The sequence below is a fragment of the Phaethon aethereus genome (assembly GCF_964289735.1).
Source record: "Phaethon aethereus genome assembly, chromosome: 1".
Taxonomy (NCBI): Eukaryota; Metazoa; Chordata; class Aves; order Phaethontiformes; family Phaethontidae; genus Phaethon; species Phaethon aethereus.
Genome location: NC_138575.1, coordinates 131548922 through 131562436, shown reverse-complemented (window position 1 = coordinate 131562436; position 13515 = coordinate 131548922). Strand labels below are relative to the sequence as shown.

Sequence of the window (13515 nt, the reverse complement as noted above, 5' to 3'; positions counted from 1 at the left end):
TTGATTAAAAATGGAGGGAGATGAGAGCTAGTTCTCTGTTTAACAGTAATGATCCCTTAAGCAATACTCTATTTCAGTATGCACAATGATTTAATAATCTTGTCTCTTCGGAGGAGGAAAAATGGAAAGTGAAAATGGGATGTGTGGTTCACGTGGGCATGAAATATTCGAGGTGTTTTTATCTTCCGTTCTTTTCTTCACTGAGAAGCCAGGGTTATTAAAATACAGAGTAGCTGATATTTGCAATATATTTTGTGGTGTACGTAGACCTGTGAGGGAAAAGGGGGTGGGGGAATTGCTGCTTTAATTGGATAATTCCCAGTGAGAGTTGCTGGAATGTAAGTGATCCTAGACTTTGCTCCAGGGTATTTAGTAGAGGTGCTCTCAGGAAGAGAGGTTAGTAGAGGTCTCAGTAGGAGCACTAATGTTTTGCCTTTTCACAGTTTATCTTCTTCATGATCATAAACATACCAATTAAAAACAATACTAAACCTAAATGTCTTTAAATGTCCTAATACCTTCTGAAGGGAGGTAGGGACACTTTACTTTCAAATTTATTAAGGGTGAAGGACTGAAACCTGGAGGTGCTAACAGTAGGGACCATCTTCGTATTAAGAGTCTTTCAGTGCGTCTTTAAGCACAGTTAGTATTTTGCCAAGTTGGAAATTTCTGTGTGGATGTAAAGACATGCACGTGTACAAAACCCATTTCGCCCATACGCAGGATATAAATGTGTTTCATTTCTTTCCATACAAAGCATTTGAAAGTAATCAATCGATAGGGAAAAATATATTTTGAATGGCATTGTAACCAATAACAGGGAGAAGGGAAGAGGAGAAGCGTTGTTACTGTTCTGTAATAATTACTGTATTGGAGTTTTTACAGGTTTTATAAACAAATTGTATTTTTCATTTACTTCTAATAAAGTAGACAAGCAGGTATGACAAGAAAAGAGCATGGATTTGGGTACATGCTTTTGTACACAGAATATCGTTGTACCTGTGTTTGCCGTTAAGTTTGCAATGTGATATATTAATGTAAGGTTATAAAAATTTTCTTTTAAATCTTTAACAGTATAAAATGTAAAGTTTTCTTGAAAGAAAAAAAATAAAGTTTTCTAGTAAAAGAGAATTTGGTGTTATCGTCTGACTGTTGAAAGTACTCCATGCGAGGTCGTACTGCTCCAGACTTCTCCTGGTTTTACATAAGCGCTCGTGTGTCCGTTTTCAGGATGGCTGGCCGCTGACGAAGGGAGCTTGAAGAAAAAGTGGAGAGCATCAGCAGGAACGTGGCGGACACTGAAGGGATACGTGTCTGTCTCTGTGTTTTTCTGTGACATTTGTTTGTCCGTAAGTGGCATTGGAAGAAGCTGGGTGTCAGTACGGGGTGCAGCTGCTCCAGTCTGCCCAGCTACACAGTTGTCTTCTGAGCAGCTTTTGGGGCTAAATCCTTTCATTTTTACTCGCGTTGAGAAACTGCTCAATCCCTGGTGGTGTGCTGGTGCCGTCCCACCCTGGGCGAGCTGTCGCTCCTTCCCAGCATGTTTAGTTGGGTGATGGCAAAAGAGACTTTGCGTGGAGGCTTGTCCAACGTTGACGTTGTGGCCCGTTGAAAGATCCCGGCTGCCTCTAATTTCACGCAGGTTTTTTTAGATTTTTTCACGTCCAACCCAATTAGGATTATGAAGATATTACTGATATTAACCGGGTAGAATGCCTTAGGAAAGTGAAAAATGTGACCTTCTCCTCCAGGCGTGAGGTATACAAACAAAATGGATAGATGCAGCATAACCTGACCCTGTGGCACTTGTACGTATCTGTATAATTACGGCTGAAGAGCCTGTTAATTTGCAAGTTTAGGGATGTTTAGATTAAATGAGAGTGTTGTGGAATGACTGTGTAGGGCGCAGCAGCATAGAGTAGCCGGGCGAGGGGCTGGGGGAAGCGGCGCAGGGCCAGGGCCTGGAGCCCCCCGCAACCCCACCAGCCGCGGGGAGGGGGGTCGGAAACGGGGGTAAAACCCCCGAATTAAAGGCCATTTTTTATGCCTCTCAGCAGAGTTGGTCAGATCAGAGCTGAAGTCTTGGCAAGGCGTAAACTGGATTTCCCCCCCGCCGCCTCCCCAGCGAGCTCCGGGCACCGTGCCCTCTCTGGGCCCCGGAGGGGGCTGGGGGAGGCAAAATCGTCTTTATAACGTTTAATATTAAATGGAGACGGCAAATGCAGCGCCGTAGATCACTTGGGAAAGCTTGGAGTTCGGAGGTTGGATCTGGCCCGAAACCGCCGTCCCTTCCTCTCCCTCCTCCCGCCCCTCGTTCCTGCCCCCCCGGCCCCGCCATTGAAGCCAGCTCAGAGGAAGGTTTTGCGGTTACTGGTATTGACGCGCAGCTGGGGAAGAGCCGCGTTGCTGTAGGGAGCCGGAGCCGGGTTTCGTATCGCACATGTCGTCGGCGAAACCCAATTGCCATCCGCCAACACGTTCGTTGCGGTGCCAAAAAAAAAAACCCAAAACCACCAAAAAACAAAAACAAAAAAACCCACCCCAAACCCCCTCTTTTCGCCGTTAAAAGCCCTTTTCTACCGCCGAAGGGGAGCCCGTCTTCCCTTGCGCATCCTTCCCCGTCTCCGGCTGAGCACCTCCGACCCGCCTGAATGGAGCAGCTCTCCCGCACCCTCCTTATAGCAGTTTAATAGATTAACTCATCTGTGCCAGCTTCAAATTTCAGATTAAAATTCCTTCATCCCGAAGGCAGCATTATCAGGTTGTTGGAGGCTGTTTTCAAACCTTGGTTTTGAATAGCAGCGGCTCTGCATTAATTTAACCACTAAGCTAATAAGTAGGTTTCGTTTTGTTATGCTAAGCTTTATTGCTTTTCTTTTGATCAGAATGGTGTTGTTGAGCAAAGCAGCAGACAAGGCATTCTTTGATGAGGGAATTAGCGCTCTATTCTTCCTCTATTATTCATAGCACAGTGGAATATGTAAGTACCTGAGGGTGTCAAAGGAGAGCGGGCTCTATTGCAAAGTGTTCGCCTTGTTTCTCTCAATAGCTGACTATGAGATGATAAACCGCTTAATACACTGCGCTAATTGGATGAGAGCAAAAAAGAGATGGGAATTAAGGCACGGCGAAAGGAGAAAGTGCTACCAGCCTTCATTCACTCCCTCCCCGCTTTGGCAGCACCAAAGGAGGCACAAGCTTTCTATAAGCAGACCAGGGGTTTTGTGCGGAGATAAAATGAACCTGTTAGTGGATTCAAGTAATACACTAATTATTGCACAGTATAAATACCACTACTGGTTTTATAACACGGAGGTAAACTTCTTTTGAGAAGGTTATAGGATTGCTTGGCAGCAGTATAGACCCTAATAAGGGACCAGAGTAATAACCCCCTGGATTAACAAAATTGCTGCTTGCAGAAGTATGATTCGGGCTTTTACGAAGATTTCAGCGGAATGAAGCAAAATGACTGAATGACATTTCTTAATGCGTAATGGCTTGATAATGATTCCCTTTTCTTCAAGGCAAAAATGTGTATTTCGGGCTGCGCTGTTAATAACGTCCAGGGAAAAAGTCTTATTTTTCCCATAAATTTTTTGCGCGCCCACGGTGGGGTTTAGGTCTCAGGGATACGGCTGGGGGCGGGGGGGTGGGAAACGCCGTGGGTGGAAGGGGGGAGCTGCGGGAGGGTGGCGGCGGGCTCCCACGCGCGGCGCCGGCTCTCGAGCGCGGGCGGCTCCGGGGAGCAGCCCGGCGGGGCGGGACGGCCCCCCCGGGAGCACCCGGGAGGGGTAGCCGGTACCCGGGCCCCTGGCTGCCGTGGCGGAGCGGTGCCGCCATCACCCCGGGGCATCCCCCGCAACAACCCACAGGAGCGCTCGGGCGGCTCGGCCCCACGGCCGCTGCCCGGGCGGGGGATACCGGGACCCACCGGGGCCCGGGGTTGCCGCTGCCCCGCGCTGGGCCGGGGAGGCGCGGGGGGGAGCCGGCAGCGCCTGCCGTCCACGCGGGGGGTTTCACGCGTTTCTGCTCCTGCTCCGTGGAAGAGGCACGAGAGAGTTGTGTCCGTGTCCCATTCCCCGCCAAAAAAACCAAAACCAAACAAAAAAACAAAGCCGAGGGGAAATGGAAGGAAAGGAAGTTCACTCCGAGGAGAGCGAGGGGGCAAAGAACACGCGCGGAGAAACTTTCTTGCCCCCCGGGAGGGGTGCATGGGTGCGGGGGGGCAAGCCACGCGCTCCCCCAAATCCTTGCTTTTCTGCCCTGCCCCCAGCTTTCGACGGCGGCAGATCCCCGCCCGCGGTGCGTGGGGCGGCTGCCCGCGGTGTGGGGTCTCTGGTACAGAAGGGCGGGCCGCGAGGACACGGCACGGAGCCCACGGCAGAGCGCGAGTTGTGGGTGCCACCCCGGCTCTCGCCATCTGCAAGTGCCCTCGCAAACGGGGCCGCCGGCACGTCCTTCCCCCCGCGCACCGGCAATCGCCCCCCCGGCCAAGCGACCTGCGCCCCCCCCTCGCGGGGGTCCCGGCGGCGGGGGGTGGCGGTGCGCGGCCCCCGGCCGCCCCGGCGGGGTTCGGCCCCGGCGCCCCCGGCTCCGCGGTGCGGCCCCGCGGCCCCCGCGAGGACCGGGCTTTGGCTTCTTATTGCTTTCGTTCCCCCCTTTTTTTTTCTTTTGTTAAACATATATTTTTTTTTATTTTCTGAACGTGCCACTTCACCGGATAGCACGGAAAAGTGTTAACAATAACGACATTACACGAGAAAAGTACTGTACCATCGCCTCTTGAGGGTTTCAGAAACCTCTACAGTTAATAAGTTAAATAAAGGGTTTGTACATAAATATTTGTCTAGGAACCCTATTATATCTACAACACAGTAAGAATCTACAGAATGACAAACTTTTACAACACTACACTGAGTGCAATTGTTTTATAACATTTCAAATATACAAAGCTCTGTTCTTTTTTTTATAACAATGGTATGTACAGAATCAATAATCACAGTTTAGTGACTTAAACAGTCCATATTCTAGCAGTGTATTTCCCTTTGGTTTGATATAAAAACCTTGGTTGGTGTAGTGATAAAGAATATAACAAGAAAAAGATATACCCTTTCCCTTAAGTGCACTGGTTATCTTACAGCATCAAATTGACTTTCAGCCTGCACTGGCAGCATCCTCGGTTAGCGCATGCAGCTCGCTGTGTCGACATGTAAAATAGTTCCCCAGTGCTCCTAACAGACCAACTTACGATCCTGGGATGTTATTTTAAGAAGATGGGGTAGCTTTCTCCCCCCCGCCCTTTCATTTTCTTTTTTTTTTTTCCCTTTTCTTAATTACAATTCTATTTGTTTTTTCTTCTTTTTTTCTTGCCAGATAAACAGAAGGAAAAATATGTAGTGTACGTAACGCTAATATAGAATAATTTTTATTAGGGCTTTTAAATTTTTTTTGCTCTCCCCCCCCCCCCCAATGCTCAGAGAGGAAACGAACACGTCGTACATGTAAGAAACGTGCCAGCCAAGGAGCTATTTATCCAGGAGCTTGCAAGCGTCGGTTCGCTCGTGTGAGGGCTGGGGCGAAAGGCGCTCGCTGTCTCCAAGTTCCTGACTCGAGAACCTGCCCCAGTCTCGGCTGCTGGTCCTTTTTTTTTTTTTTTTTTTTTTTAATTATGACACCACCCCCCCCCCCCCCCGTTTGGTCTTGATTCGTGCCGCCTGAGGTGACCTTTACTTATTCGCCTTTCTGCCGCCCCCTTTTCTCTCCTCTCTCTTTTTTCTCTCCCCCCTCAAAAACCAAAAGCCCCCCGGCCCCCCCGAGCCCCGAGGAGGGCACCGCCGAGCCTTAGCACACCTCCTTCCCGGCGCCGCTGCCGGGGAGGACGTTGAGCTGGGTGAGCTGGGCGGCGTGCTCCTTGGCCTTCAGCCGCAGGGCGGCGATGCTGGAGGCCCGCCGGTCGGCGGCGGCGCTGGCCGCGTCCCCCAGCCCCGCCGAGCCCACCGCGCCCTCGGGGGCCGGCGCCGGCTGCCGCAGCAGGGCCGCGGCGCTGGAGCGCTGCCCAGGGGGGCCATGGTGGAAAAGAGCCCTGCAAGGGAAGCAGAGACGCCCGTCACCGCCGCGCCGGGCCCGCCCCGGCTCCTCTCGTCGCCTTCCCCCGCGCGGCGGGCACGCGGGGGGGGGGGGGGGGGGGGGCGCGCACACGCGCGCGCACACACACGCGGGGCGACGACCAAGACTCGCTGAGGGGGGACACACAACCAAACACGACGCCGGAGGGCTAAGGATTTGGGGGAGGAAAAAAAAAGGACGGGAAAGAGAGAGGGAACCGCCGGGGCTGGTTCTCCCCGACCCGCCGCTGCCGGGGTGCGGGGGGGAGAGGCGGGGGGTCCCCCCTGAGCTAGCGCTGAAGTTTAAGGGGACCCGCTGTCCCCCAGGAGGCAGCGCTCCTGCCGCCCGTTAACCGGGCCCCTGCCCCGGCGGGCCGCATTCGGCGCCCCGCTCCGCGCCCCGACGGCAGCCCCCCCGCGGGGCTCTCCCGCTCCGGCCGCGGACGTCCAGCGTGGCAGAGCGCAAGGACGGAGCGCGGCGCTCATGGAAGCTCGCCCCGAAACGGGCCTCTCGAAGCTGCTCAAACCCACTCGTGGCCACGGCTAAAAATCTGCCCGTGCCGGGCCCCAGGGGGCGCGGCCGGCGGCGCTGAGGGCGCCCGGGCTGTCACGGCAGCTTCTCGTCCCAAACGGGCAAATACCAGTGACTCTCACCCGGGAAAGCAAGCGGAGGCGTGTGTGCACGTGGGGCAACCACGCCTATTTTGCTTCTGCGTGGGGGCACCGACTGCCGCACGCCCGCCCCGCGGAGACCCTGCTCCGTCTTTGCCCCCTGCGCGGGGCCGCACGGGCTCCCCGCAAATGCCAACACCGCCCACAGCCGCGGGGCCCGCGGACCGGCCGCCCCCACGGGAGACCCGCCGGACACGCGGCCGGGGGGTGGGGGCGGGGGGCCCAATGAGAGGCCGGGGCGGAACCACGTGACCCGCGCCGCGCCCAATCGGCGCCGGCCGCCTGCGCTCCAAGTTCGAACGCCAGGGCGGCCCGCGCGACGGCGTCCCGCGTGGGGCCGCGCACCCTCCGTCCCGCCGGCGGGGCCCCACGGGCGACCGCAGCCGGGGCGTCCCCCAGGCGGCGCCCTTCCCCGGCGGCTGCTGCACCGTGTGTCTTCCGTTCCGTCCCGTCCCGTCCCCCCCGCGCTCCCGCGACCCCCGCGGCGCCGGATCGCGCGTGGGCGGGCGTACCTGCCGAAGGCGGGGCTGATGAAGGCGGGGTGGCGGAACACGGCGGCGCCCAGGAAGGTGCCAAGGCCGAGCGGGGTCCCGCCGGGGGGCAGCGCCGCGGAGCCGGGGGCGGCGGCGGCAGGCCGGGGAAGGCGGCGGCCGCGGCGGCAGCGGCGGCGGCGGTCCAGGCGGAGTCTAGAGCTGGGTGATGAGGAGGGAAAGGACTAGCATCAAGGTATGGACTGAGGGGGTGAGTTGCTGACAGGGGACCAGGGAAAGGCAAACCTGGGGGTGTGTCTGAGCCCCAGCCTTTCCCTCTTCCGCCACTTAGCCCTACGGTTCTGGAACCATACCTGAAAGCCAAGAGAAACACCGGTGTTAATGCGCCTGCCCGCTCCTCCGCCACCCACCTCCCCCGCCCCCCGCGCGGGGGGGGGGGCAGCCAGAAAGGGGCCGGTCCGCGGCGGCCCACGCGTGTCAGCGCCGGCTTTCGGCGGGGCCTGGCGGCTTAACCCCGCACCCGGCACCCCCTGCGTGGCGGCAGGCGGGGGCTGCGGGCCGCTGTGCGCCCGCGCTGGGACGGCGGGAAAGCGATTCCCCCCGTGGGACTTCAGCGGGTTTCCGTTCCGCACGCGCCCCCACGCCGGGAGCTGCGTGGCTTCTTTCGATGCAGTGAATATACACGTGATGTCGTTTGGGGTTCATGAAATATTTTTGTTGTTGTTGTTGCCGTTGCTGTTGCGTTTGCCTTTCAGATTTTTGGGGGGGAAGGCGATTTCACCAATGTCTGAAACGCAGAAATAATTTGCGAGGCAACCGGAGCAGCAAACACACGTTTCCAGACTGCCCTTTCAGGATCTCTTTTACGAAAGTTAGTTAGGACGCCGCGGCACTGCCGTCCCCTGCCTCTTCTCCCCGTCCCACAAAGCAAAAATCGTGAACTAAAAAAAAAAAAAAAAAAAAAAAAATTTAAAAAAGCTACTTTTAATTGTGGTCACTTTTTAAAAGCCACTTTTCAATCTAAGCCACTAAAAATCGTGGCTTCAGCCAGGAGCGAGGTAGAGGAAAACAATAAAATACCGCATTTCAAAGGAAAAAAAAATATTCCCTTAATAACCAACTGCGAGGCATCACAGGCACCTAAGGAGAGAGACTTTAAGACACACACACATTTGTCAATTTTTTCGGGCCAGTGTGGGCTCGGCTTTGTCAGCTCAGCATGAGACCCCGTCTCACGGGAAGGCAGAAGGGCAGCCACGCCGCGGGTCCCGCCACACAGCTGTACAAGCGAGAATAGATCTCCACCTCCGGGTACCCACGCAGGAAAAAAGCATGGCGTTCGCGGGGAAGCCAACAGCCCGGCACGGAGGGAGCGTCTCTCTCAGCTAAAACTCAATTAGCAAGCTGTCCTCGCTGCAGTTCCCCCCGCCTTGTTGAATTAATAAGTCTGAGCGCGCCCAAAGGTAAACGAAGGGGCTCTCATAATTCATATTCCCTTAATTACATCTTCTCCCGTGAATAGAGGGGAGAGAAAGGGGGTGCCTTTCTTTTTTAAAAGTTATTTAACTTTCCCACGACTTGTTCCTCTGAGCTGAAAATACTGATTTGCTGCCACATCTCTGTTTGACAATGGAGAAATGTGTCAACAGAAAGGAGGGGACAAATCTCATCATTAGCCCCTCTAATGCAAGAAGCTGTTGTGTATTAAATGAGCCATATGGAATTTATTATGCTTTATCAGCGCCCGATTTTAACTGTAAAGTGATTTGCTCAGCTTCAAACCCGGAGACATCTGTTTTCTGTTGGCAATCAGGGCATCCCAATGTTTATCGTCTCTTTGGTTATGAGACCCGGGCTGGGAAATGCACCCTGGTATGGGGCGGCAAACACCTTTAATAGCATTGCACTCACTCGCTATTAGATCAATGCAGGCTTATTGCTATCAAAAATGGGAAATCAAATAGCATTAGCCAGCTCCTTGTGCGGGCGGAGAGGAAATCAAACAACATTTCGCCTTCAAATGGCCCTGTTTGTTCTGGCGCTAAGTGGGCTTTTATGAAGCCCGATTGGAGATTTGACGGCAGCCAAATACCCGGCTTGCGGCCGCGCGGGTCTCGCTAACAACCGCAGCCCCGCGGAGGCCCCCGCGTTTTACCCACGCGGGATTTCGCCAGCCTATGGCGAGGGCCGGGGACACCCCACAGCCCGGCCGAGAGTCGCCCCGGCCCTGGTCCCGTCGCCACTCACCTGCACTCGGGCTTCGGTCAAGTCGAGCCTCATGGCCAGCTCCTCCCTGGGGGGACACAGACGCCGCCGTCAGCCCGGGGCACCGGGCGGCCCCCGCGCCGCCCCAGCCCCGCCGGAATCCCGGTGCCCAGGGGGGAGCTGGGCCGGGCGGACAGCGGGAAGCCGACCTGGCCGCCCGTTGGGACTTCCCGAGTTTTGACACACCCCCCCCCTTTCCCCAAATTCGGCCGGTCGCGGCCTCAGCGGAGCCGCCCGACACCGGAGTTCGCATCGCCACGGCGGAGGCGAATCGGGGACCGTTACGACGTTACCGACCCGCTCATCGGCTACGCAGAAGTGGTGCGTAGCCGGGCGGGCGCGGAACACCCCGGAGGGAAAGCCGCAGCCGTAAAACACACCAACCCCCCCAAAAACAAAAAAAAAAAAAAAAAAAAAGGAAGAAAAAAGCGCGGTATATGGGCAGAGCCACCCCCGGACGGCCACTCCTGGGGTGAGCCCCGCCGCCACAACAAGCGAGAAACCGGGAGGGTCTCCTTGATCGAAAAGTCCGGCTCTGGGAGCTCAACCCTCCTCCTCAAAGGGGCTAAAGGGGAGGGAGGCATTTTCAGGCGGCTCTGCCTGCCTTTCCCGCGGGGGAGTCGCTGGGCTCCCTTTTTCAACGGGAAAACTCCCGCGAAAGTGCGTTCAGGGCCGAGCCGGGCCCCCCCGGGTCACTCGGGGGCGGCTCCGGGCGGCGAGGGGCCCCGCCGTGCCCGGCCGATATTTTTAGGCAGCGGCGCTTTCATCCCTGCCCCTGCCGGGGCTTCCCTGGACCGGCCCGGGCTCCAGCCCTGCGGCAGCGCGTAACCCGCGGTTACCCGCGGGGGGGAAGGGCAGCGGGTAAAAATAGCCCCCGGTGGCGGCCTGCCGGCGGGCCGGCCCGGAGATCCCGCGGAGCCCGGACCTGCTCCCCGTCCACCCCCAGTGCCGGGGTGCCCGCGGCAAGTGGTCACCTCGGGGGGAGCGGCTTGGAGGCGGGGGTGCACCACACCGTGGCCCCGTCCCGTCTGTCCCCCCGAGGCCCGCCCGCTCCGCAGCGGCCCGGGCCCCAGCGCCGGTACCTGGTGAAGACGTCAGGGTAGTGGGTTTTCTGGAAGGCCCTCTCCAGCTCCTCCAGCTGGTAGCTGGTGAAGGTGGTGCGGTAGCGGCGCTGCTTCCTCTTGAGCAGCCCCTCCTCGGAGTCGCTCCCGGCCGAGAGGCAAACGCTCTCCTCGCCGTCCTTGCCCTCGCCGTCCTCGGGGTGCAGCAGCAGCTCCTCTTTCGGGGACAGATCCCCGCCCTCCGCCCCGGGGGCCGCGGCGGCGCCCCGGCGGGCCTCCTTCAGCAGCCCCCCGCCGTCCTCTCCCAGCAGCTCCTCCTCCTCGTCGTCCTCCAGCTCTTCTTCCTCCTCGTCCTCCTCCTCCAGCATCTCTTCGTCGTCGTCGTCCTCCTCCTCCTCGGCGGCCGGGGCGCGGGCCCGGCCGCTCCTCGACGTGCGCGGCGGGGCTGCCCAGCTCCTCCCGGGCGGGGGCCGGCGCGACGAAGGGCGCGTTTTCGCGGTAGCTCTTGCTGCGGCTGATGCTGACCTGCGGCGCCTGGCTGATCTTCAGCGTGTCCCCACGGGGCGGTGGCGGCCACGGGGCCCGCGGCCCCCTCCGGCCGCCCCTCCGGCCGGTCCCCCCGCGGCCCCGCCGCCCCCGGTGGCAGCAGCCGGCCCCCGCCCGGCCCATAGAGCCGGCGCAGTTTGGGGGGCAGGTGCAGCTCGGCCGGCTCAAAGGGGGGGCTGCCCTTGGGGGACACTGTGGCGGGGGGCGTAAGGGCGATGGCCGCAGCAGTCGGACGGGGTGGGCAGGCGTGCAGGAGAGGGGTGCGGGGGGGGGGGGGGGGGGAGAGATGGGAGAGAAAGAGAGACACGGTCAGTGGGATCAGCGCGAACAGCCCACGGCAGACCCAGCCCCGCAGCCGCTCTTCAGGCACCGTTTTCCACCCCGCACCGGGATAAGGTGCCCCTGCCCCGTGCCCTCAGACCGGCCTACCCCCGCCGCTGCCCCCGGCCTGCGAAGAAATTCCTCGCGGCCGCAGAGCGCAGCCCGGTGCCCCGCTCCGCGGCGGGACGGCCCCGTCCCGCACAGCGGGGCACCGCCGGCCTCGCTGCCGCTACCCAGGGCTCCACCGATTTTTTTGGGGTTTTTTTGTTTGTTTTTTTGTTTGCTTGTTTGTTCCCCTCTCTCATTGTCTCCCTCCGCCCCCAAGTTTCCTTTTGGTTTTGGATGAAGGAAACCGGCCGGGTTTCCCCTGTGAACGCCGGGGAAACGGGAAAAGCGAGAAGGAGGCCGTCCGTGGGGCTGCGCGGCCGGGCTTCCCGCCGCCCCGGGGGGCTGCTTCCAACTTCGGGGCCGGGGGCAGCGGCTGCCGGCGCCCCCCGGCGCCCCGTTATCACCGCCCTGCCCGCTGCCGGGCGCGGTCCCCGGCCCGCTGGCCGAGATCCGTTACAGGTTCAAGGCGAGCGGGCGAGCCGTTCCCCGCACGGATTACAACTCGCACCGATTTATTTTATCTTAAAAAATTACGCATATATCGAAAGCAAGAGCAACCTAGAGCGGCGGCACCCAACCTGCACGGAATTAATCCGCCTGAATTTCGGGCAGAGCTCCAGCCGCGCTCCCGGCCAGCGCGGCAGCCGCTGCCGAGCCGGGTAAGGGGATAACGGCGGCCGCGGCTCCGACGCGGCACCGGGACGGCCGGACACGCAGCCGGCCCTGCCCGACGCCGGGGAAAACGAGCGGGGCGAACGGGATGGGGCGGCGGCGGGTCGGTGGGGCGACGCTGCTTACCTTGCGCGGCCTTGTCGGCGTCGGGGCGGGCGGCGATGGCGGGCAGGCTGGGCGCGGCGCCGAGCAGCCGCACCTTGCAGGGGCTCCGCCGGCCCAAGATGCTGTCGATGCAGTAGGAGGACAGCAAAGTTGGCGATTTACTTTTGCACTCGGGGCGCTCGGCGCAGCTCTCCTCCGGGTAGGGGCCGCTCATGGCGGCGGCGGCGGCGGGGCCGTGCCGTGGGGCCGGGGCGGCGCGGACGCCCCCGCGGCGCTGCCCGGTGCCGCCGGGACGCCCGTCACGCGGGGAGTGAGCGGCGGCCGCGGCGCTCTTGAGTCCCCTCGGCTCCACGTGCGGGCAGCCCCGCCCCCTGATTGGCTCTCGGCGGAGGCCGGGCGGCTGCCGACAGCCGGCGACCGGCAAACCCCGGTTCGGAACTGCCCGGATCGGCGCCCGCCCCGCTGCCCCGCCCCGCCCCGCCCCGCTCCGTGGGGCTGGGGAGGCGGAGGGCAGCCGCTCGGGACAGCCGTCGGGGGACGGCCGGAGTAGGCGGCGGCGGCGGCGACCGCGCGGCATGCCTCGCCCCGTCCCCCGCCCCGACGGCGGCCCCCGCTCCCCGCCGGGCCCGGCCCTAACCCCGGGTGATGCCCGAGCGGGACGGGGTGGGGCCCGCCGGCGGATCCGCGACGGGTTTTCCCCCCCACCCGCCCGGCGCGGTGCCGCGCAAGGGGCGCGCACTCGCCGAGCTCTCTGCCGGTGTTTAAAAATACCGGCGTGGGCAGCGGGGGTTTCACCGCAGCAAACAGTTGGGCTGCGACCGGCCTGGCGCAGCGGGCTGCAGCCCCCGGGGGAGCGTCCGGGGGTAGAGCCGGCCTGCCCGGACCGCCCCTGCCTTGCCTCGCACGCCCGTCTCCCCTCCGCAGGCGCTTGCAACGCCGGTTCGGGGCGGGAAGGCTTCTAAGGGATTTTTATTCCCCCCTGCTTTTCCTTCTCTGTTCAGCGGTCACGGCCCGGGAAAGCCCCGGCTCCCTGTTGGGCAGTTTTGGCTCAGTTTTTATGGGCACGTTACAGCCGCCCGCGCGTCCCCCGCTCGCATGCACGCTCCCGGCCCCCGGACTCGCGGGAGCCCCGGCACGTCGGAGGGGCCGCTCTTGGCCACCCCAAATAAC

General features: G+C 60.1%; 1 protein-coding gene across 1 annotated transcript; it reads right to left on the bottom strand.

The window, feature by feature from the left end:
* Nucleotides 1-4655: 4655 nt before the first annotated feature.
* On the bottom strand, nt 4656-13233 carry ARX (aristaless related homeobox). The gene is given in 11 exon segments (XM_082010965.1): nt 4656-6050; nt 6053-6082; nt 7289; nt 7291-7395; nt 7398-7563; nt 7565-7620; nt 9515-9560; nt 10615-10977; nt 10979-11148; nt 11150-11331; nt 12367-13233. Coding segments are annotated over 11 exon segments (1884 nt in total). The 5' UTR covers nt 12923-13233; the 3' UTR covers nt 4656-5841.
* Between the last annotated feature and the right edge of the window lie 282 nt (nt 13234-13515).